The sequence below is a fragment of the Cyprinodon tularosa genome, unplaced genomic scaffold (assembly GCF_016077235.1).
Source record: "Cyprinodon tularosa strain WSP-4 unplaced genomic scaffold, ASM1607723v1 ctg890, whole genome shotgun sequence".
Lineage (NCBI taxonomy): Eukaryota > Metazoa > Chordata > Actinopteri > Cyprinodontiformes > Cyprinodontidae > Cyprinodon > Cyprinodon tularosa.
The window spans coordinates 380896-396928 of NW_024039663.1; the positions used below are offsets into that span (position 1 = coordinate 380896).

Consider the following 16033-nt stretch of genomic DNA (forward strand, 5'->3'; position numbering starts at 1 on the left):
CCAAAATGCTACGCAAATCTCAGACGTTTTTGAAGTATGGCAAGATATCACTGATATCATGTTGACTAGCCAGAATGTCAATTTAAGATATCTTTAATGGAAAAGCTGAATAATTCAAGATATCTTTAATTCATTTAGAGATGTCTTAAGAGGAATTTTGAATAGTCAAAATTACAATTCAAGATATCTTTAAATTTGTTTTGTCTAGTCAATTTTTGCTTTTAAGATATCTGTAATTTAGATTTCACTAGTCAAAACTGCATATCTCCTATCCTAAAATACATTTAAGATATCTTGAATTACGTTGGCATTTGAGATATCTTTAATTAGAATTATGACTAGTCAAAACTAAAATTGAGATATCTTGAATTTACTTTATGACTAGTCGTAATTTAATTGTAGATATCTGAAATGTGTATTTCAGATAGCCAGTGATTCATTCTAGATATCTTAAATTGACGTCTCCATACAAGTTAACGGTCAATTTGACGTCATTTCGACTAGTCAGAATGTAATTAGAGATATCTCGAATAGGTATTTTGACTAGTCAAAATAAAATTTATGATGTCTTAAATCGCTAAAACGTCTAGTCATAAAACAATTGGAGATATCTTGAATGTAAAGGCGGTACAACCGAATTTATGTTAAAACATCTTGCCATAAAAGCTGTTTCTGCGTGCAACATGCTCATGTACTCTTTCTTGTCATGGTATCCACACTGCAAAAACTGTAAATATCAGCTGTGCTGCTGCCATCAACACCTTTGTTCATAGATGTTGGAACTTGCCCTTTTTTCAATGTAGTCCTGTTTCTCTGACTGTGACTAACTGGATGTGCTCTGTTCATCCTCTGACATGGGAGCTGGATTGCAGCTCGTCTGCCCGGCTGTGTGTTTCCTGGACGAGGCCGCCTTCTTTTGTATCTATGCTTCTTGTATCTATGCAGATGGCCGCTCCCAATGACCCTGGTTCTGCTGAAGTTTTCTTCCTTTTAAAACTGAGTTTTTCCTCTCCTCTGTCGCTACAAGCATGCTTAGTGTGAGGGATTGCCTTCGAGGCAATAAGTCGATGCAATCAGCTGGTTTTCCTTAGATAGAAAACTGTGAATGAATCTGACTGGATGATCTAGTGAATTGTAAAGTGCCTTGAGATGACGTGTGTTGTGAATCGGCACTATAAAAATAAACTGAATTTAATTGAATTAAATCAAAGTCTCTTTCTCTTAAAACAGGTGCTTGAATTTAGCAGGTTAGTGAGACATTTTGCCAATGGAACAAGAGAATATAGATTAAAAATAAGAAAAAAAACTATACATTGTCTTATTTGAAGTGCATATTATCTAATTATCTTATTTAAAGGTAAAAATGCTCATTCTATTGGCAGGTTATCTATGCCAATAGAATGAGTCTGAAAACTGGCCTTCTGAAAACATCAGCATCCAGCATGCATTTGGTGAAGCAAAAAAAATTTAGAGCACACTTCATTTAAATGCACAAAATATCAAAAGCATCAGTTATCCTTGATATAAGGCTGGTTCTTCAAAACCAAAAAAAAAAAAAGTAAATACAAATTGAAAAGCTGTCTTTATTATTTTTTTTACCTTGGTCCAACTGCTCTAAACTGTTAACCTACAATGCTTTACTGAAAAACTTTTTTTTCCTACAGATAAGTAAAGATTCTAAAGTTTCTGTCTCTAAAATACTTGGTGCTATATCTCAGTGAGTTTTTTTTAAATACTAAATCAACTTTAATACTGCTAGAAATACAATGTTTCTAAACAAAAAAACAAACAGAAAAACATTTAACACAACTGAACTAATCACAATAATAAGAGACGTAAATCTTCTTATATAAACAGAGCTGAAAATAAAAAAAAACAAATATATGATCCCAAACTTATCTGAAATTAAGCTATAAGGAGCACATGCTTAAGATTTTATCAGTCCCTCCGCCTACATAAACTGCAGGCTGATTAGGGTAGAAGCACAAAGGCTTAAAAAGCCCTCGGTCCAAAAATGCCAGAGAAAGTGGATGTATAACAATGTTGGTGAAGGGACCTAAAACTGACCATGTCAGCTTTACTCATTCCCAGCCATTAGACATCATTAGAATGTCATAAAATTAGGAAAGCATTAAGTAAGATCTAAATGATTTTTTGTTTAACTTATTTAAATAAGCTTTCTGATGTTCCATCTTTTCCCATTTTCATCCTGAAGAACGGCAGCAACATGTTTGATTGTAGTTAGTCTATATCCAGACCTCAGCATTCCTCTGCTTGCACATTCCACTCTCCCTCTTGCTCCTTTCTGCTCTCTGTGAGTTAGTTTTCTTTGCTTGTCCTGGTCTGACTTCCACTTCCACATCCTTAAAGTTCAGAGCACATCTCCATTCAGGCTGCTGACCCTCCACACACTCCACAGTAGGGAGAGAGCTGCTGCTGGCCACTTCTCTGAAGCCAAAAGAAGGTGTTAGAGATGGGCTGTCTAGAGGAAAAGGTTTGTATCCACTCTGGATACCTGGACAGCTGCTACAGGACTTGTTCTCCCTTAGCTTTAATGATTGGCGAATCTTCTTCCAGCCCAGATGATTTAGTTCAAGGAAGTTGAGCACAATGCAGAAAACTCCGACACAGAACATGAAGAGGAGGAAGATGGTCTTCTCAGTGGGCCTGGACACGTAGCAGTCCACTGGCTGACTGCAAGGGGAAGAAGTGCAAATAAATTGGACTGGTACCTGAAAGCCATACAGCTTCCACTGGGCCAGGACAAAGCCAATTTCCAAGATGGTCCGTATACACACATGGAAAATGTAACATTTGGACAGAACTCCACAAGAGGCCACTTGAACCAAAACAGAGCCCTCTTTGTAGGAGCCTGCTTGGGCCTGCTTTAAGGGCACTATGTTGACGAGGTCTTTCTTCTGTAGGTTTGGGGGAACGAGGTCCTTCAACACATCTGCTAGGCTGTGACCTAGATGCTTATGGGATTGGATTGAGCAACTGTCGGAGTCACAGCTGCAGTCAAAGTCCTCCTTTCCTTCTGCTTGCTCTCCAGCAGGGCGTCCATGCCTCTGTCCTTTCCCCAGCTTCTGAGAGCTGTTCTGGGACTGCTTGGACAGGTTGTGCCACGTGTAAATGATGAAACAAAGGGAGGGAGTGGAGACACTGATTATGTGGAACACCCAGAACCGAGGCTGTGAGATGGGAGCAAATGTGTCATAGCACACTGTTGAACATCCCGGTTGTAGTGTGTTGCACACAAACATCTCCTGCTCATCCGTGTAGAGGTCCTCTGTAGCAACAGCAACAATGAGCAACCTGAAGATGACCATGACAGTGAGCCACAGGCGTCCGATCATGGTGGAGTGATGGTGGACAGCATCAAGAAGACGTTTGAGTAAAGTCCACTCTGTCATGGTGTCCTGGTGGTGTAAGTATCTTTAAAAAAGGAAAAGGCGCAAGGCCTGGAGGTAGCGGTCCCAACTTTCCCTCTGAACCACTGAAACATATAGACTTGCTGACAGCTTGAAGAATTTCTGGTTCTCCCACGATGTGGTACCTTACCTGTTGTAGATCCTATTAGTTTCTGTTATTCCTACAAACTGCATCTGTTTAATCCTCGATTAGTTCCTTTAACTGAAGAGTGTCTCATGTCCCCCTCTGTTGCCTCATGTTTGCTAACTCTGCAGGCTGCCCTACTCAGAATGGAGCCTCAGTAAAAGAACCACCCATCTTTTATAGATAAGGAAATCAACTTGACATGAGTCACTTGGCACACTCACATCTCTCTTGTTCTGAGGATCCATTTTAAACCCGGGGAGAAATCCCTGTTCCTTCTTAAGAGCAGCTGCTGATAACACAGTAAAAGAGCATTCTTCTCTGATTAGTTCCCTCAGCACCAAGGAGATGGTCCAATAATGGCAACATACAAAATAAATATGTGAGATTCCTAACAGTCTGCATGATTTAAGCGACAAAAATTCCCATGCAAGATATTTGTGTCAAAGAGCTGGGAATTCCTCTATCTTATCAGGAGGAAAAAAGTTGGCTGAAGAAAGAACTGCCATGGTGACAGACAATCTTTGCCTGGTAGACTTTGTGCATAAGGGAAGTTTTGGACAACCTCCCTTAATTCACTTTGCCACTCCTCTTATCTGTGTTTTAAAAACAGCCTATTGAAGCCTCTGCTTGGCTAAATATGTTTTGTGCCAAGACAGAAACAAGTGACAACCATTTCTAACACCAAAGGCTGCCTGTTCAACTCAGTGTTTGGCTTTTTGACATTGAACAACTTGGTTATTGGTAAAACATTTAAAAGGTACTTCCAGGAATTTTAATTATATCAATGCAAAACAAATGTCTATAGTATCCAACCACAGTCATGATCCTTTTGTAATCTTTGCATATCTGTATTGTTTAATAACTTTTACAGACGTTCAATGTGCTTCTGCATTTGATCCTGTTGTATCTATTGTTGTTTTTAAAGCCCGGCATACGCTGCACAATATTTTCAATCTTGTACTCAGCTACAGCTCAAACTGTACAACAAAACCTCAGAGTTTAAAAGTTTCCAGCTCATGATGCATATTCTTACATTGTACAATCCAATGCACCTGTGCACATTGTATATCCACACTTTGGACTCAGCGCCGAGAGATGTCGCTGGTCGGACTTCTCAATCTAGAAGAAGAAGAAGATGTTTGATTTTCTCCCGACCTTACCACTCCTGATTGGGATGTGGTCATGAGAGGCTAATCACCCTTCATTACACCCTGTTTATTACACGAGGCAGGACGCACCATGAGGCTGAAACTTGGCTAAACCCAGCCTAAGATGTACCTCTGGCACAGCACTAATTAAGCGAGTAGATGTACTTAATTTTTTTTGTTGATGTCTTTGAAAACGTCACTGACCCTAACCTTCAATGATTCAAACATTTAATCTAACTACAGGTCACAATAAAGCCCAATTTACAAAGTAATGGTACAATTTCATAGGGGGTTTTAAAGGGTAATTAAAGTCATTAAAATCACAAATAAACATATAATACATTTAAAAAAAAGATAAATTAAAATGAATGCTTTTGAAGATGTTTTCATGATTTGTTGCAAGAACACTTTTCTTGGATTTCTTTTAAATTGGACCCAATGCAAGTTTTAGGATCAGAACTTTTTGTTACAAATTCTCAGTGACTGAATTGACAGTTTCTTATTTCTAAATTGCTGTGACATGATATTTATTGCAGCCGGTGTTACGTAGAGTGTATAATTCAGTTTCAATTCAATTTAGTTTATTTATATAGCGCCAATTCACAACACATGTCATCTCAAGGCAATTTACAGTTCACCAGATCATACAGTCAAATTGATTCAAAGTATTGTATCTAAGGAAAACCAGTTGAATGCATCGACTCATTGACTCGAATGCAATCCCTCACACTAAGTATGCTTGTAGCGACAGTGGAGAGGAAAAATTCAATTTTAACAGGAAGAAACCTCCAGCAGAACCAGGCTCAGTGTGAATGGCCAGTAATGGCATATAAATAAAAGCAGACCTGAGCTTCTATTATCTCCATCCTTGACTATCAATGTAGATACTGTTAAACAGTAATGACAAATCTGCTAACATAACAACAAAACATAGCATGAAATGTATCTGCATTTATCTTCAAAATCCCTACTATGTTATAATTGGCAGGGCTACTTACTGTTAGTGTGGGCTACTCTTGATATGAGCTATGTATTTTAACACATGCTAAGTTGATAACCAGCCAGCAATTCTACATAGGTTAAATATCTGGATTAAATATGGGTTGCAAATGGGTTTCTCTGCAGGTTTCATTAAGGCAACACATGTTTTGCCCATCTGGGCCTTAACTGGGATCTACCCGGGCTTTACATGGGACCTATCTGGACAATGAGTATGGGTCGCATAAACCTTGTAACCTTTGCCCATGCAAAATACATGGGCTCTTTATAGATCCCATTTGGGTAGTCAATATCGGTTTGCTGCATTGGCCTCATATAGCACATTTTACATAGACCTCATAGAGGCTGTCCAGTACAAGCCCATGCCCACCCCTTACCCATGTAGCCCTACTGAAACCCACATGAGGCCCAGCAGAGCATACTGGCTGGGCTGTACCTCCAGGTCAAGTCTAGTGCCAGATGTGTCTCTAGAGAACTGATCTGGACAGAATTTCACCAAAATAAACTACAAAAACCTAAAATAAATCCTCATAACACTGCAGGCGGGGGGCAGGGCACCGCCCAATCTCAGACACTCTAGGGAGGAAACACAGGTAAGTGACCACGATAAACTGATATAAGATTATCTGTTTTGGTCACTTACCTGGTTTAACAGTCCAGACCACGAGTGTCCCCAATGTTGCAGTCCCAGAGGTTATGCTGGAAGCTGATCCTGGTCAGGGATCCAGAACAGACAGGAACAGACAGAAACAGGCAGGATCCAGATCAGGCAGGAACAGACAGAAACAGGTAGCAGGATCCAGACTTCCAGGCATCCACAGGCAGAAGCATGACCAGGTGGTCACGCACAGGAGCAGACAGGATCAGGTGCAGACAGGCAGGCACAGTGGAAGAGGGTAGCCAAGACAGGAGGTAGGAACCGGAACTTGAAGCAGGAGTTTAAACTGGTCTCCTCCCTGGAGCCAGGCTTACTGGATAAAAACTGAACCCTCCCCCATAATGAGCCAAAAACCCAGAGGACTCCGTGGGGGACGAACAGTGGACGATCAGGAGACGAGACAAACACTGAAACCCTCTTTCCACTGGCAGCTAGGATCCAGGACATGAACCATAAAATAAAACAGAACAGAAAGACTGACAGAAAGACAAGCAATGATCTGGCACTGAATGCTCAGGCTGAACTGAATATAAACCAGAGGAAACAGGTGAGAGGAATGAATTATAATTGAGGCAGGGAGGGAAAAGGGCAGGTGAGAGGAATTACTAATTAGGGAGGAGCAAACAGGCCAGATCATGACAGAGCCCCCCCCCCCCTTAAGGGCGGATTCCAGACGCCCAAACACTACGAAAAAAAAAAGTAAACCAAGCAGGGCGGGTAGGGGGGGTGGGGGTCAAGACCAGACACAGATCATAGAGGAAAAAAAAAACCCAAACAGAACATGGGCTTCTGACATCGGGAGACACAGACCCAAAACACAGACTAACAGAACCTCCCGCATGTCAGAACAGAGCCGAAAAACAAACCCGAAAAGAAAAACCAAAACTATCCTACTGACTGTCCCCCGATGGGTCCTTCTTTGGCCAGATCATTCTGTCATGAAATGCGGACAGATGGACCCAGTATTCAAGGAGAGACAGTCAGAAGGAAAGTTCAAACAAGTTTATTAAATAAACAAAACAAAACAAAGCGGAGCTGTGGCTCGCGGACACTGCAGGCGGGGGGGCAGGGCACCGCCCAATCTCAGACACTCTAGGGAGGAAACACAGGTAAGTGACCACGATAAACTGATATAAGATTATCTGTGTTGGTCACTTACCTGGTTTAACAGTCCAGACTACGAGTGTCCCCAGTGCTGCAGTCCCAGAGATTATGCTGGAAGCTGATCCTGGTCAGGGATCCAGAACAGACAGGAACAGACAGAAACAGACAGGATCCAGATCAGGCAGGAACAGAAACAGGTGGCAGGATCCAGACTTCCAGGCATCCACAGGCTTCCAGGAGGGTTCAGAGTCTGACTGGGACAAGAAGCATGACCAGGTGGTCACGCACAGGAGCAGACAGGATCAGGTGCAGACAGGCAGGCACCAGTGGCGGCTGGTGAAAAATATTTTTGGTGGGGCTGATATAGCCTAGTGAATGTCTCCAACTAATCCGGAATAAGAATTCAAATAAACAATTGGACAATACATACAATTTAACAGTAATGATTTAATTTACTATATAATAACAGTAACAGTGATGATTTGGGTCACTGTGACGGGTTTCTTTGGCCTCCAAGAATCCAGGCTCAGTCGGGTTACCAGTGTTGGTGATTTATTGTGCTCAAAAACTCAAAACAGGGTGCAAAAGAAACTAAACATAAGATACTCTGGGCCTCAGCCTCCCTCCAGTTACCAGCAATGTAACAAAGAAACAGAAAACAAAAATTGCCGCTTTTCTTCCCACAGCCCTCATTAAATAGTTTAAGCCCCTCACCTCAGGCTCTCTTATTTCTGATTTCTTCTCATAAATCCGTTTTGTCCATATATTACCTCCACAAACAATTGATGTACAAAAACAAATAATTTTTACAACTTAATTATTTTACACAGATTCATTGACTTATTCAATTACACCAAACTGGGTTTGAACCCAGCAAAGACGCAGCCAGACTGAAGATGACAAGTCCCCATAGCATAAACACGTACACACCCACACCCCCCACATACCCACACACACACACACACACACACACACACATACACACACACACACACACACACACACACACACACACACACGGCTAACCCCACTTAAATATTAAGTGTGCACCCTCAATACGCCAGCAGGTAACCAGGACAGCTTGTGTGTTTTAAGTTAATTGAGCTACTTTGCTCAGCGCGAGTGTATTGGTCCTCACAAACACAGTATAACAGGAATGTGTGTGTGGCGCGCAAAGTTAGAGGATGTGGATTCGTCACAGTCACAATAACCATGACATGAAATTTTCATATCCTACAACAGGGATGTTCTTCTGGCGAACGGGTAGATAAATAAGGATCTCACCGAATTTGGTGGAAGCTGCATCTTGTTCGTTACATTCGCCATCTTCCCTTTAATCGTCTGCACTTGCGCTTGGGTTCAGAAGCCTGTAAAAGCGCAGTATTTTCAGCGCCCCAAGACCATAAAGTTCTGAGACGCTGATTGGCCATTAAATTCACCTAGCAATAGTACATGATTGACAGATTCTCTGCAAATGTGGGTCAGTCTGATCAGCGCCCCCAGAACAGAGACGGTAGGAGTCTGTCTGTGGAAATCCACAAATTAATGACAGTAGATAGGGAAATGTAGTTTATATAATTTGTTTTGCTTATAGGTACACACTCTAGAGAGTAAAACTGACATTTATGAGTTAATTTCTAAAAATATATTTTACGTTTCTCTCTTCTTATCAGGGAGGGCGGTGCCCCAGCGCCCCCTATGGGCCGGCCGCCACTGGCAGGCACAGTGGAAGAGGGTAGCCGAGACAGGACGTAGGAACCGGAACTTGAAGCAGGACTTTAAACTGGTCTCCTCCCTGGAGCCAGGCTTACTGGATAAAAACTGAACCCTCCCCCATAATGAGTCAAAAACCCAGAGGACTCAGTGGGGGACGAACAGTGGTAGATGAGGAGATGAGACAAACACTAAAACCCTCTTTCCACTGTCAGCTGGGATCCAGGACATGAACCATAAAAAACAGAACAGCAAGACTGACAGACAGACAAGCAATGATCTGGCACTGAATGCTCAGGCTGAAGGGAATATAAACCAGAGGAAACAGGTGAGAGGAATAAATTATAATTGAGGCAGGGAGGGAAAAGCGCAGGTGAGAGGAATTACTAATTAGGGAGGAGCAAACAGGCCAGATCATGACACTGACCAGCAGCCCCTGCAGGACTACAGGCCCATATCCATCCTCCCCTTTATCTGAATGATTATTGAAAAAGCTGTGTTTCAACAGTTAAACACCTTCCTAACAATGGACAGCTAGTTCAACTTCCTGTTTTAATTAACTGAGTGTTGTTGCTGTCCAGACTATCTCCATCTGAGGTTAAGTTATTTTTCTGTGATATCTCTGTATCTAAGTAACTCTAACTGACCAGAACTACTTTAAAACATAGCACCTTCTGCTGCATTTTTTTTACTCAGCACTTGTCAGTTTCACAAGGTTTTATTTCTGGTAGTAAGGAGTAGCTAGCCTAGGCTAGCGCTAGCTTAGCATTGCTATGGCTTCTCTCTCTCCCTCCCTTGACTCTTTCCAACTCTTCCTTCTTCCTCTCCTCTCTCCTGCTCTCTGTGTCAGATGTTCAGTTATTCCTTTGCCTCCTTTAGTGATAATGGGATGTGTAATAAGTGTAGTATTTTTGCAGCTTTGGAGGCGAGGGTGTCAGAGTTAGAATCCAGGCTTCAGGCTGTTGAACATCCAGGAGTTAAAGTAGCCCTCCACGTAGCTGTCCTCCAGAAGTGCCTGAGCAGCCAGGCGATTGGGTAACTGTACGCAGAAAGCGTAGTCGTGGATCTCTGCCCACTGGTCACCACCAACCCGTTCACGTTTCTAACCGGTTTTCCCCACTCAGTGACACACCCACTGAGAAACCCACTGTGGTGATTGGCAGCTCCATAGTCGAACGTGGCATTAGAGACACCAGGGATCATAGTCAAATGTTTGCCGGGGGCCAGAACGGGCGACATCAAATCCTACCTGAAACTGCTGGCCAAAGATAAGGTTAAATACAGTAAGATTGTTATTCACGCTGGCGGTAATGACACCTGGCGATAATGACACCCGGTTATGTCGATCGGAGGTCACTAAAATTAGTGTTGCTTCGGTGTGTAAGTTTGCCAAAACAATGTGGGACTCTGTAATTTTCTCTGGTCCCCTCCCTGATCTGACTGGTGATGACTGTTACAACCCCCACCCTTAAGACCACTAAGGGTACATTTTGGCACTAGGTGTAACACAAAAGTCAGTAAACTAAAAGATGATGTCAGTAGAAAAATATAATTTCCTGTGCCTTACCACTCAGTTTGCACTGCAACAAAAGGGACCAGACTTCTGTGAGCCAACGAAGGGAAATATTTTTTCTGATGTCAAATGTGAAAGGTGGCAAAGAGGAGGAAGGTTTATCTGGGGAAATAACGCCATCATCTTGATCTCCACCTGAATCTGTAGTGAGTACAGTGGTCAGTTTATGAGACTGTAGCTCCAGTTTCAGCTCCGATTCTTTGGCACTTAAGCTGGAACTCGAATTCATCCTTCTGTTCCCTTTCTTTAACTTCAAGTTCTAGCCACACCAGACGTACCTTTAGATGTGCGTCAACACTAGGATTTGGGGACTCAAAAGAGAATGGCTCAAACCGTGGGAGAGAGGCTGGAGGTTTTTCCAACTCTGGCTTGGCAGCAACTGGTGGTGTCTTCACTCCCTCCTCAGCACAAACATCAAACTGATCAGCAGTTTCAGAAGAGGTGGCCTCCTCCTTATCCATTCCCACTGAAAGTACTCCTTTCTCAACCAAGCCACTGAAGACAAGAGATTTCAGTTCACGTTTAAGCAAAGACTTAGAGAAACGGATAACAAAATGAGAAGCAATTTTATATAAATCATCTTTTCTACAGACACTAAACTGTTGTATGGTGAGATTACCCAAAAACTCCTCCAAATTAAACTGTGCCATGTTCAAAAAGAAATTTAAAATTCCAGACAAGCCCCCACTTATGTTACAACCCCCACCATTAAGACCACTAAGGGTAAATTCTGGCACTGGGTGCACAAAAAAAGTCAGTAAACTAAAAGATGATGTCAGTAGAAAAATATTATTTATTCACAATTTGCAGGGGTAAAAAAAAACAAACAACAAAACAGGGAAGCTTAAAGTCTCAAGGTCTCCAAGGCCAAAACAACAAACAAAAGCCCTCCTTACTTATAAAACAAAACACTTTCTAACACAGAAATGAAAAGAACATATAATACCGGGACTCCCCGGCTAACCACAAAACAAGGAGAAAACAGTTAAACAAAAAATGCCAGAGAACCCCTACCAGCTTCCACTGTGAACAGAAAAACAAATACTTTAGTTAGCCAATTGTTCAACATGAACACACAGAATACACTCAGCTCACAAACAAGATCACTTCAGATCAAGGCACAGTGAATAGGAGAAAAAGGGGGCCTGACATCTCAGGGTTGAAGCTCTTACCCCCGGCTCACACCGACTCCGGTCTTACCGTTGCGGTGCGGTGTGTGCGGCGCCGCAGTGATTCCAAGTCATTAAAAAGACGTAAACCTCTCTCATGGCTGCTGAGCTGTCCGGCTGCGGTAACCGAGACACTCCGGTGCTGCAGAAAATTCCGCAAGAAAGCTATCCTTGCGGCATGCCGGAGCCCTCCGCAACAAGCTCTCGCAAATATCCTTATTTGGGCCGTGTTATCGCGTGAAGTTACGTGAACTCAAGTGAACTTCTGTTCTTGCGAGTTAAATCTCCGGACCTGTTGCTGGAGCCGCAGAGCCGCTAGGGTGGCCAGATGTCCGGCTTTAGGGCGGACAGTCCGGATTTTCATTGCACTGTCCGGCGTCCGGCGCTGCACCCAGCCGGACGTGTATTTGTCCTCCTTTACCCCCAGATTCCACATGCTCCGTCAGCGCTCCGCCCCGCTCACGTACGGAGTACTTGTCTGTCATGTAAATCAATGAGAGCTGTTCCACATCCTCCGCTCGTCACCGCCCACGTACGTCTTCTCCGTCCTTCACCGTCAAAATACGGAGCTGAGCTATTTTTTGCTCCCCTCCGGTCCATCCAGATCAAGACCCGCTATTGCAATCGCACCAAACAGAAAAAAGAATGTAGAGAAGACCCGGTTTGTCAAATTAAATTATAGTAAAAACAGATCGGTATCTAGAAATTAGAGCATAGTTCGTATATATTCCCAAAAACTAAGAGCAGTTAATTAAATAATTGGATGCAGACTATTGGTGCTTCAACAGACCAGGAAGAAGTTGTGAGATTCTAGAGTGAATCTCACAACTTTAAAAGAAAATTCTTATTGCAGGAATGGATGAGATGATGAGTTTGGAAGCAGAGAATAAACAGAGTTCATACAAACTATGTATGATCCTAGTTATCCCTGTTACAAAAATCCACAACAGAAAGAAAATATTTGAGCAGAAACTGAACATCTGCTGGATGATGATGGGGATTTTTTTAATATGTCAGATTAAATTAAGCGTTCACAGGTTTTATACAGGAATGAGGAACTCTAATTTAATGCTCTTTTAATGCTATTAGAAATAATTTTAATGCCATCAACAAGTATCATGTACACAAGTTATTAGTTTACATGAAATAAGGAGCTGTAAGCACAGTTCCATGACTCAAGTTTATATATATATATATATAGATATGGATAGATAGAGAACATGGTGAAATCATCTTTACTCTCGACAGGCTGCAGCCATGTCATGAATTCCTCTTTTCCAGCCACTTTTTGCAGTTTGCATCGTCCTATTATCTAGCTCTTTCTCGAGCTTCTTTTCCAAACAACTGCTTTATGATCAATTGCAGCAGTTCTGCGCAAATTAATCGTGTTAAAAAATGGTCACTTTTTAAACACCACAATGTATTAAATAAATACAGATGCTGGGAACCAATTCTTTTTTACATTTCTTTAATATTTTGTTCTATTCAGCTACACAAGCATCCTCTTTAAACTACTAAGAATTGTGCTATAAATGTGACTTTACCCGATTCTTATGTACACCTTAGTAATTTATTGATATGCCGCACAATGTCCTCCTTTTTGGTGCTATAGAAATGGCCACCCTAAGAGCCGCACCGCACCGTAGTCAAAAGGGCGGTGTGAGAGGGGGTGTGCGGGAGTTGCGGTCTCCGTCGGCTCGGTAACCGCACCGGAACCAGTGTGAGCAAGGGGTTAATGAGGTGGCTGACGAGCTTCAACACATTGCATCTGTAACAGCCAGGTAGACCTGAAACACAAAGAGAGAGCTCTCTCATGAAGAGAGCTCCTAGACAACAGTGACAGTAACAATGACATGTTTAGCCGCATGTCATCATTCAACCGCTGGTTGTCTAGGTGGTGTCCTGAAAACAACGTGGGCTACATTAATAATTGGCAATCCTTTTGGGGAAAGCCTGGTCTGATTCAGAGAGACGGCATCCATCCCACTTTGGATGGTGCAGCTCTTCTTTCTAGGAATCTGGCCACATTTATTAGTCCTCCAAAACCCTGACCACCCAGGGTGCAGACCAGGAAGCAGAGTTGTAGTTTAACACACGTCTCTGCAGCTTCTCTGCTGTTAACCACTCTTTACTCCATCCAGACAGTGTCTTGCCCACGACCAAAATCTATTAAATTAGCAAATGTTCCCAAAGGAGTAAATCATGATAATCTAATTAAAATCAAAATAACTCCAATTGGGGAAAAAGTTAAAACAATTAAATGTGGTCTTGTTTAACATAAGATCTTTTTCCTCTAAAAGTCTGCTAGTTAATGACTTGATTTGCCTTACAGAAACCTGGCTGCAGCAAGAGGATTATGTGAGCATAAATGAGGCAACTTCTTCAAGCTATTTAAATTTTCACATACCCAGAAGTTCTGGGCGAGGAGTAGGAGTAGCAACAATCTTTCAGTCTGACTTACTGATTACTCCCAAAACAGTTAATACCTACAACTCTTTTGAACATTTAACCCTTAGTTTCCCTCATCCAAATTAAAAAGCAAGAAAACCTCTTCTTTTTGTAACTTTATATCGTCCACCAGGTCCTTACTCTGAATTTTTAGATGAGTTTTCAGACTTCCTTTCTGATTTGGTATTAAATACTGACAGGGTCATCATAGTGGGAGATTTTAACATCCATGCTGAAATTGAAGGCGATAGCTTAAGAGCAGCCTTTAATGCTATCTTAGACACTATTGGCTTTGTTCAAAATGTGAATAGTCCCACACATTCTCATCTTCATACTTTAGATCTTGTGCTGACATATGGCATAGAATGTGAAGAAATAACAGTATTTCCAAAATTTGTACAAGTGTTAAAAACTGTTTTTATTGAAGTTTCACAACTCAAAGAAATGTTTCACAAATCCCAGACCTGGTTTTAATTATTCGACAAGTAGTTTCAGAATAATCTAGTCAAGGTTAGATGTGTCTAGGTGTTGTAGTTTTTTAATAAGAGTGGATTAAAGATGCTGAAGGTAGGGAAAATTAACTCATTTCAGCAACCAGAAGCTGCAATCGATAGCCAATTTCAGCTTCGTGGAAGAAATTAGGTCCAGGATCAATATGCACTGCATCAGCCTCCTCCTCCACCTTCGTTCTGCACCCCTTGGGACCAGAAATGATAACAGATGTCTCACTGTATTCTGAGTCGCAGCATATCCATGTTGAACACATTTAAGGAGGTGAACCGTATATCCGTGCAGGCTTCCGTATCTCTCCAGCTGGTCAGTGAGGAAAGCCTCCAAAACTAGAGGATCTAATTGATGTTTTCCTCCATAGAGTCCCATTCTGTGGAGGATTCTTCTCACTGTGTGCATGCCAATACTGATCTCATCCAGTGTGCAGCAGAATCAGGATCTCTCCTGTCTTAGACCAACAATAAAGTAAAACTTGATCAACTCCAGTAAACTTGCCATTGTGCTCCTTATGACACGCCCCTCCTCATTTGCATAATGAGGCAGAAATGCATACAGAAACGTAAAAAGGGCAGGCAGAAATAAACAGCATAGAAGAAATAACTAGGGTAAGAAAGTACAAAGGAAGAATAAAACAGACAAAAATATCATAACATGAATAAATACTTAAAAATATAAGTAATTAAAAAATAAAGTTGAAGATTATAAAGGACAAAAAATAAATAAGGTAAATATTACAAAGGCAAATAAAGATGTGAATTGAAAGAGTTATATACATTTATGTCTCACTGCATAATTTCATTTCTCCTTACATTTATTTGCTTATTGTATTTTTGGTGGCAATTAATTGTATGCCTATTTATTTACTGAGCATATAATTATTTCTGTACTCATTTTTATATATGGCAGTCAGTCCTCCATACTCCACTGCCTCTCCCAGCCTGAGAAAAATACGTCGCCGGTTTTGCTGCCGCCAAAGCCGACTCTCCTCCTCCAATAACAAGTAAATAAAAAGAAAAGAAATAAAAATTTCCATATCCATTTTTTTTTTTTTTGTTGTTTGTTTGTTTGTTTCTTTCCGTCTTTCTGGAGCTGTCGGTTTTGTTTGGCGCAGTTTTGCCCAGGCTTGGGGGTAGACGTGATGACGTCGTGTCGC

The 16033-nt window shown here is 41.6% G+C and overlaps 1 protein-coding gene across 1 annotated transcript; it reads right to left on the reverse strand.

Annotated features, from left to right (window-relative positions):
• Positions 1–1586: 1586 nt before the first annotated feature.
• gjd6 (gap junction protein delta 6) lies at positions 1587–3691 on the reverse strand. The gene has a single exon (XM_038273823.1). It carries the CDS (start codon positions 3411–3413, stop codon positions 2247–2249), a length of 1167 nt encoding a protein of 388 aa, XP_038129751.1. The 5' UTR covers positions 3414–3691; the 3' UTR covers positions 1587–2246.
• Positions 3692–16033: the final 12342 nt, after the last annotated feature.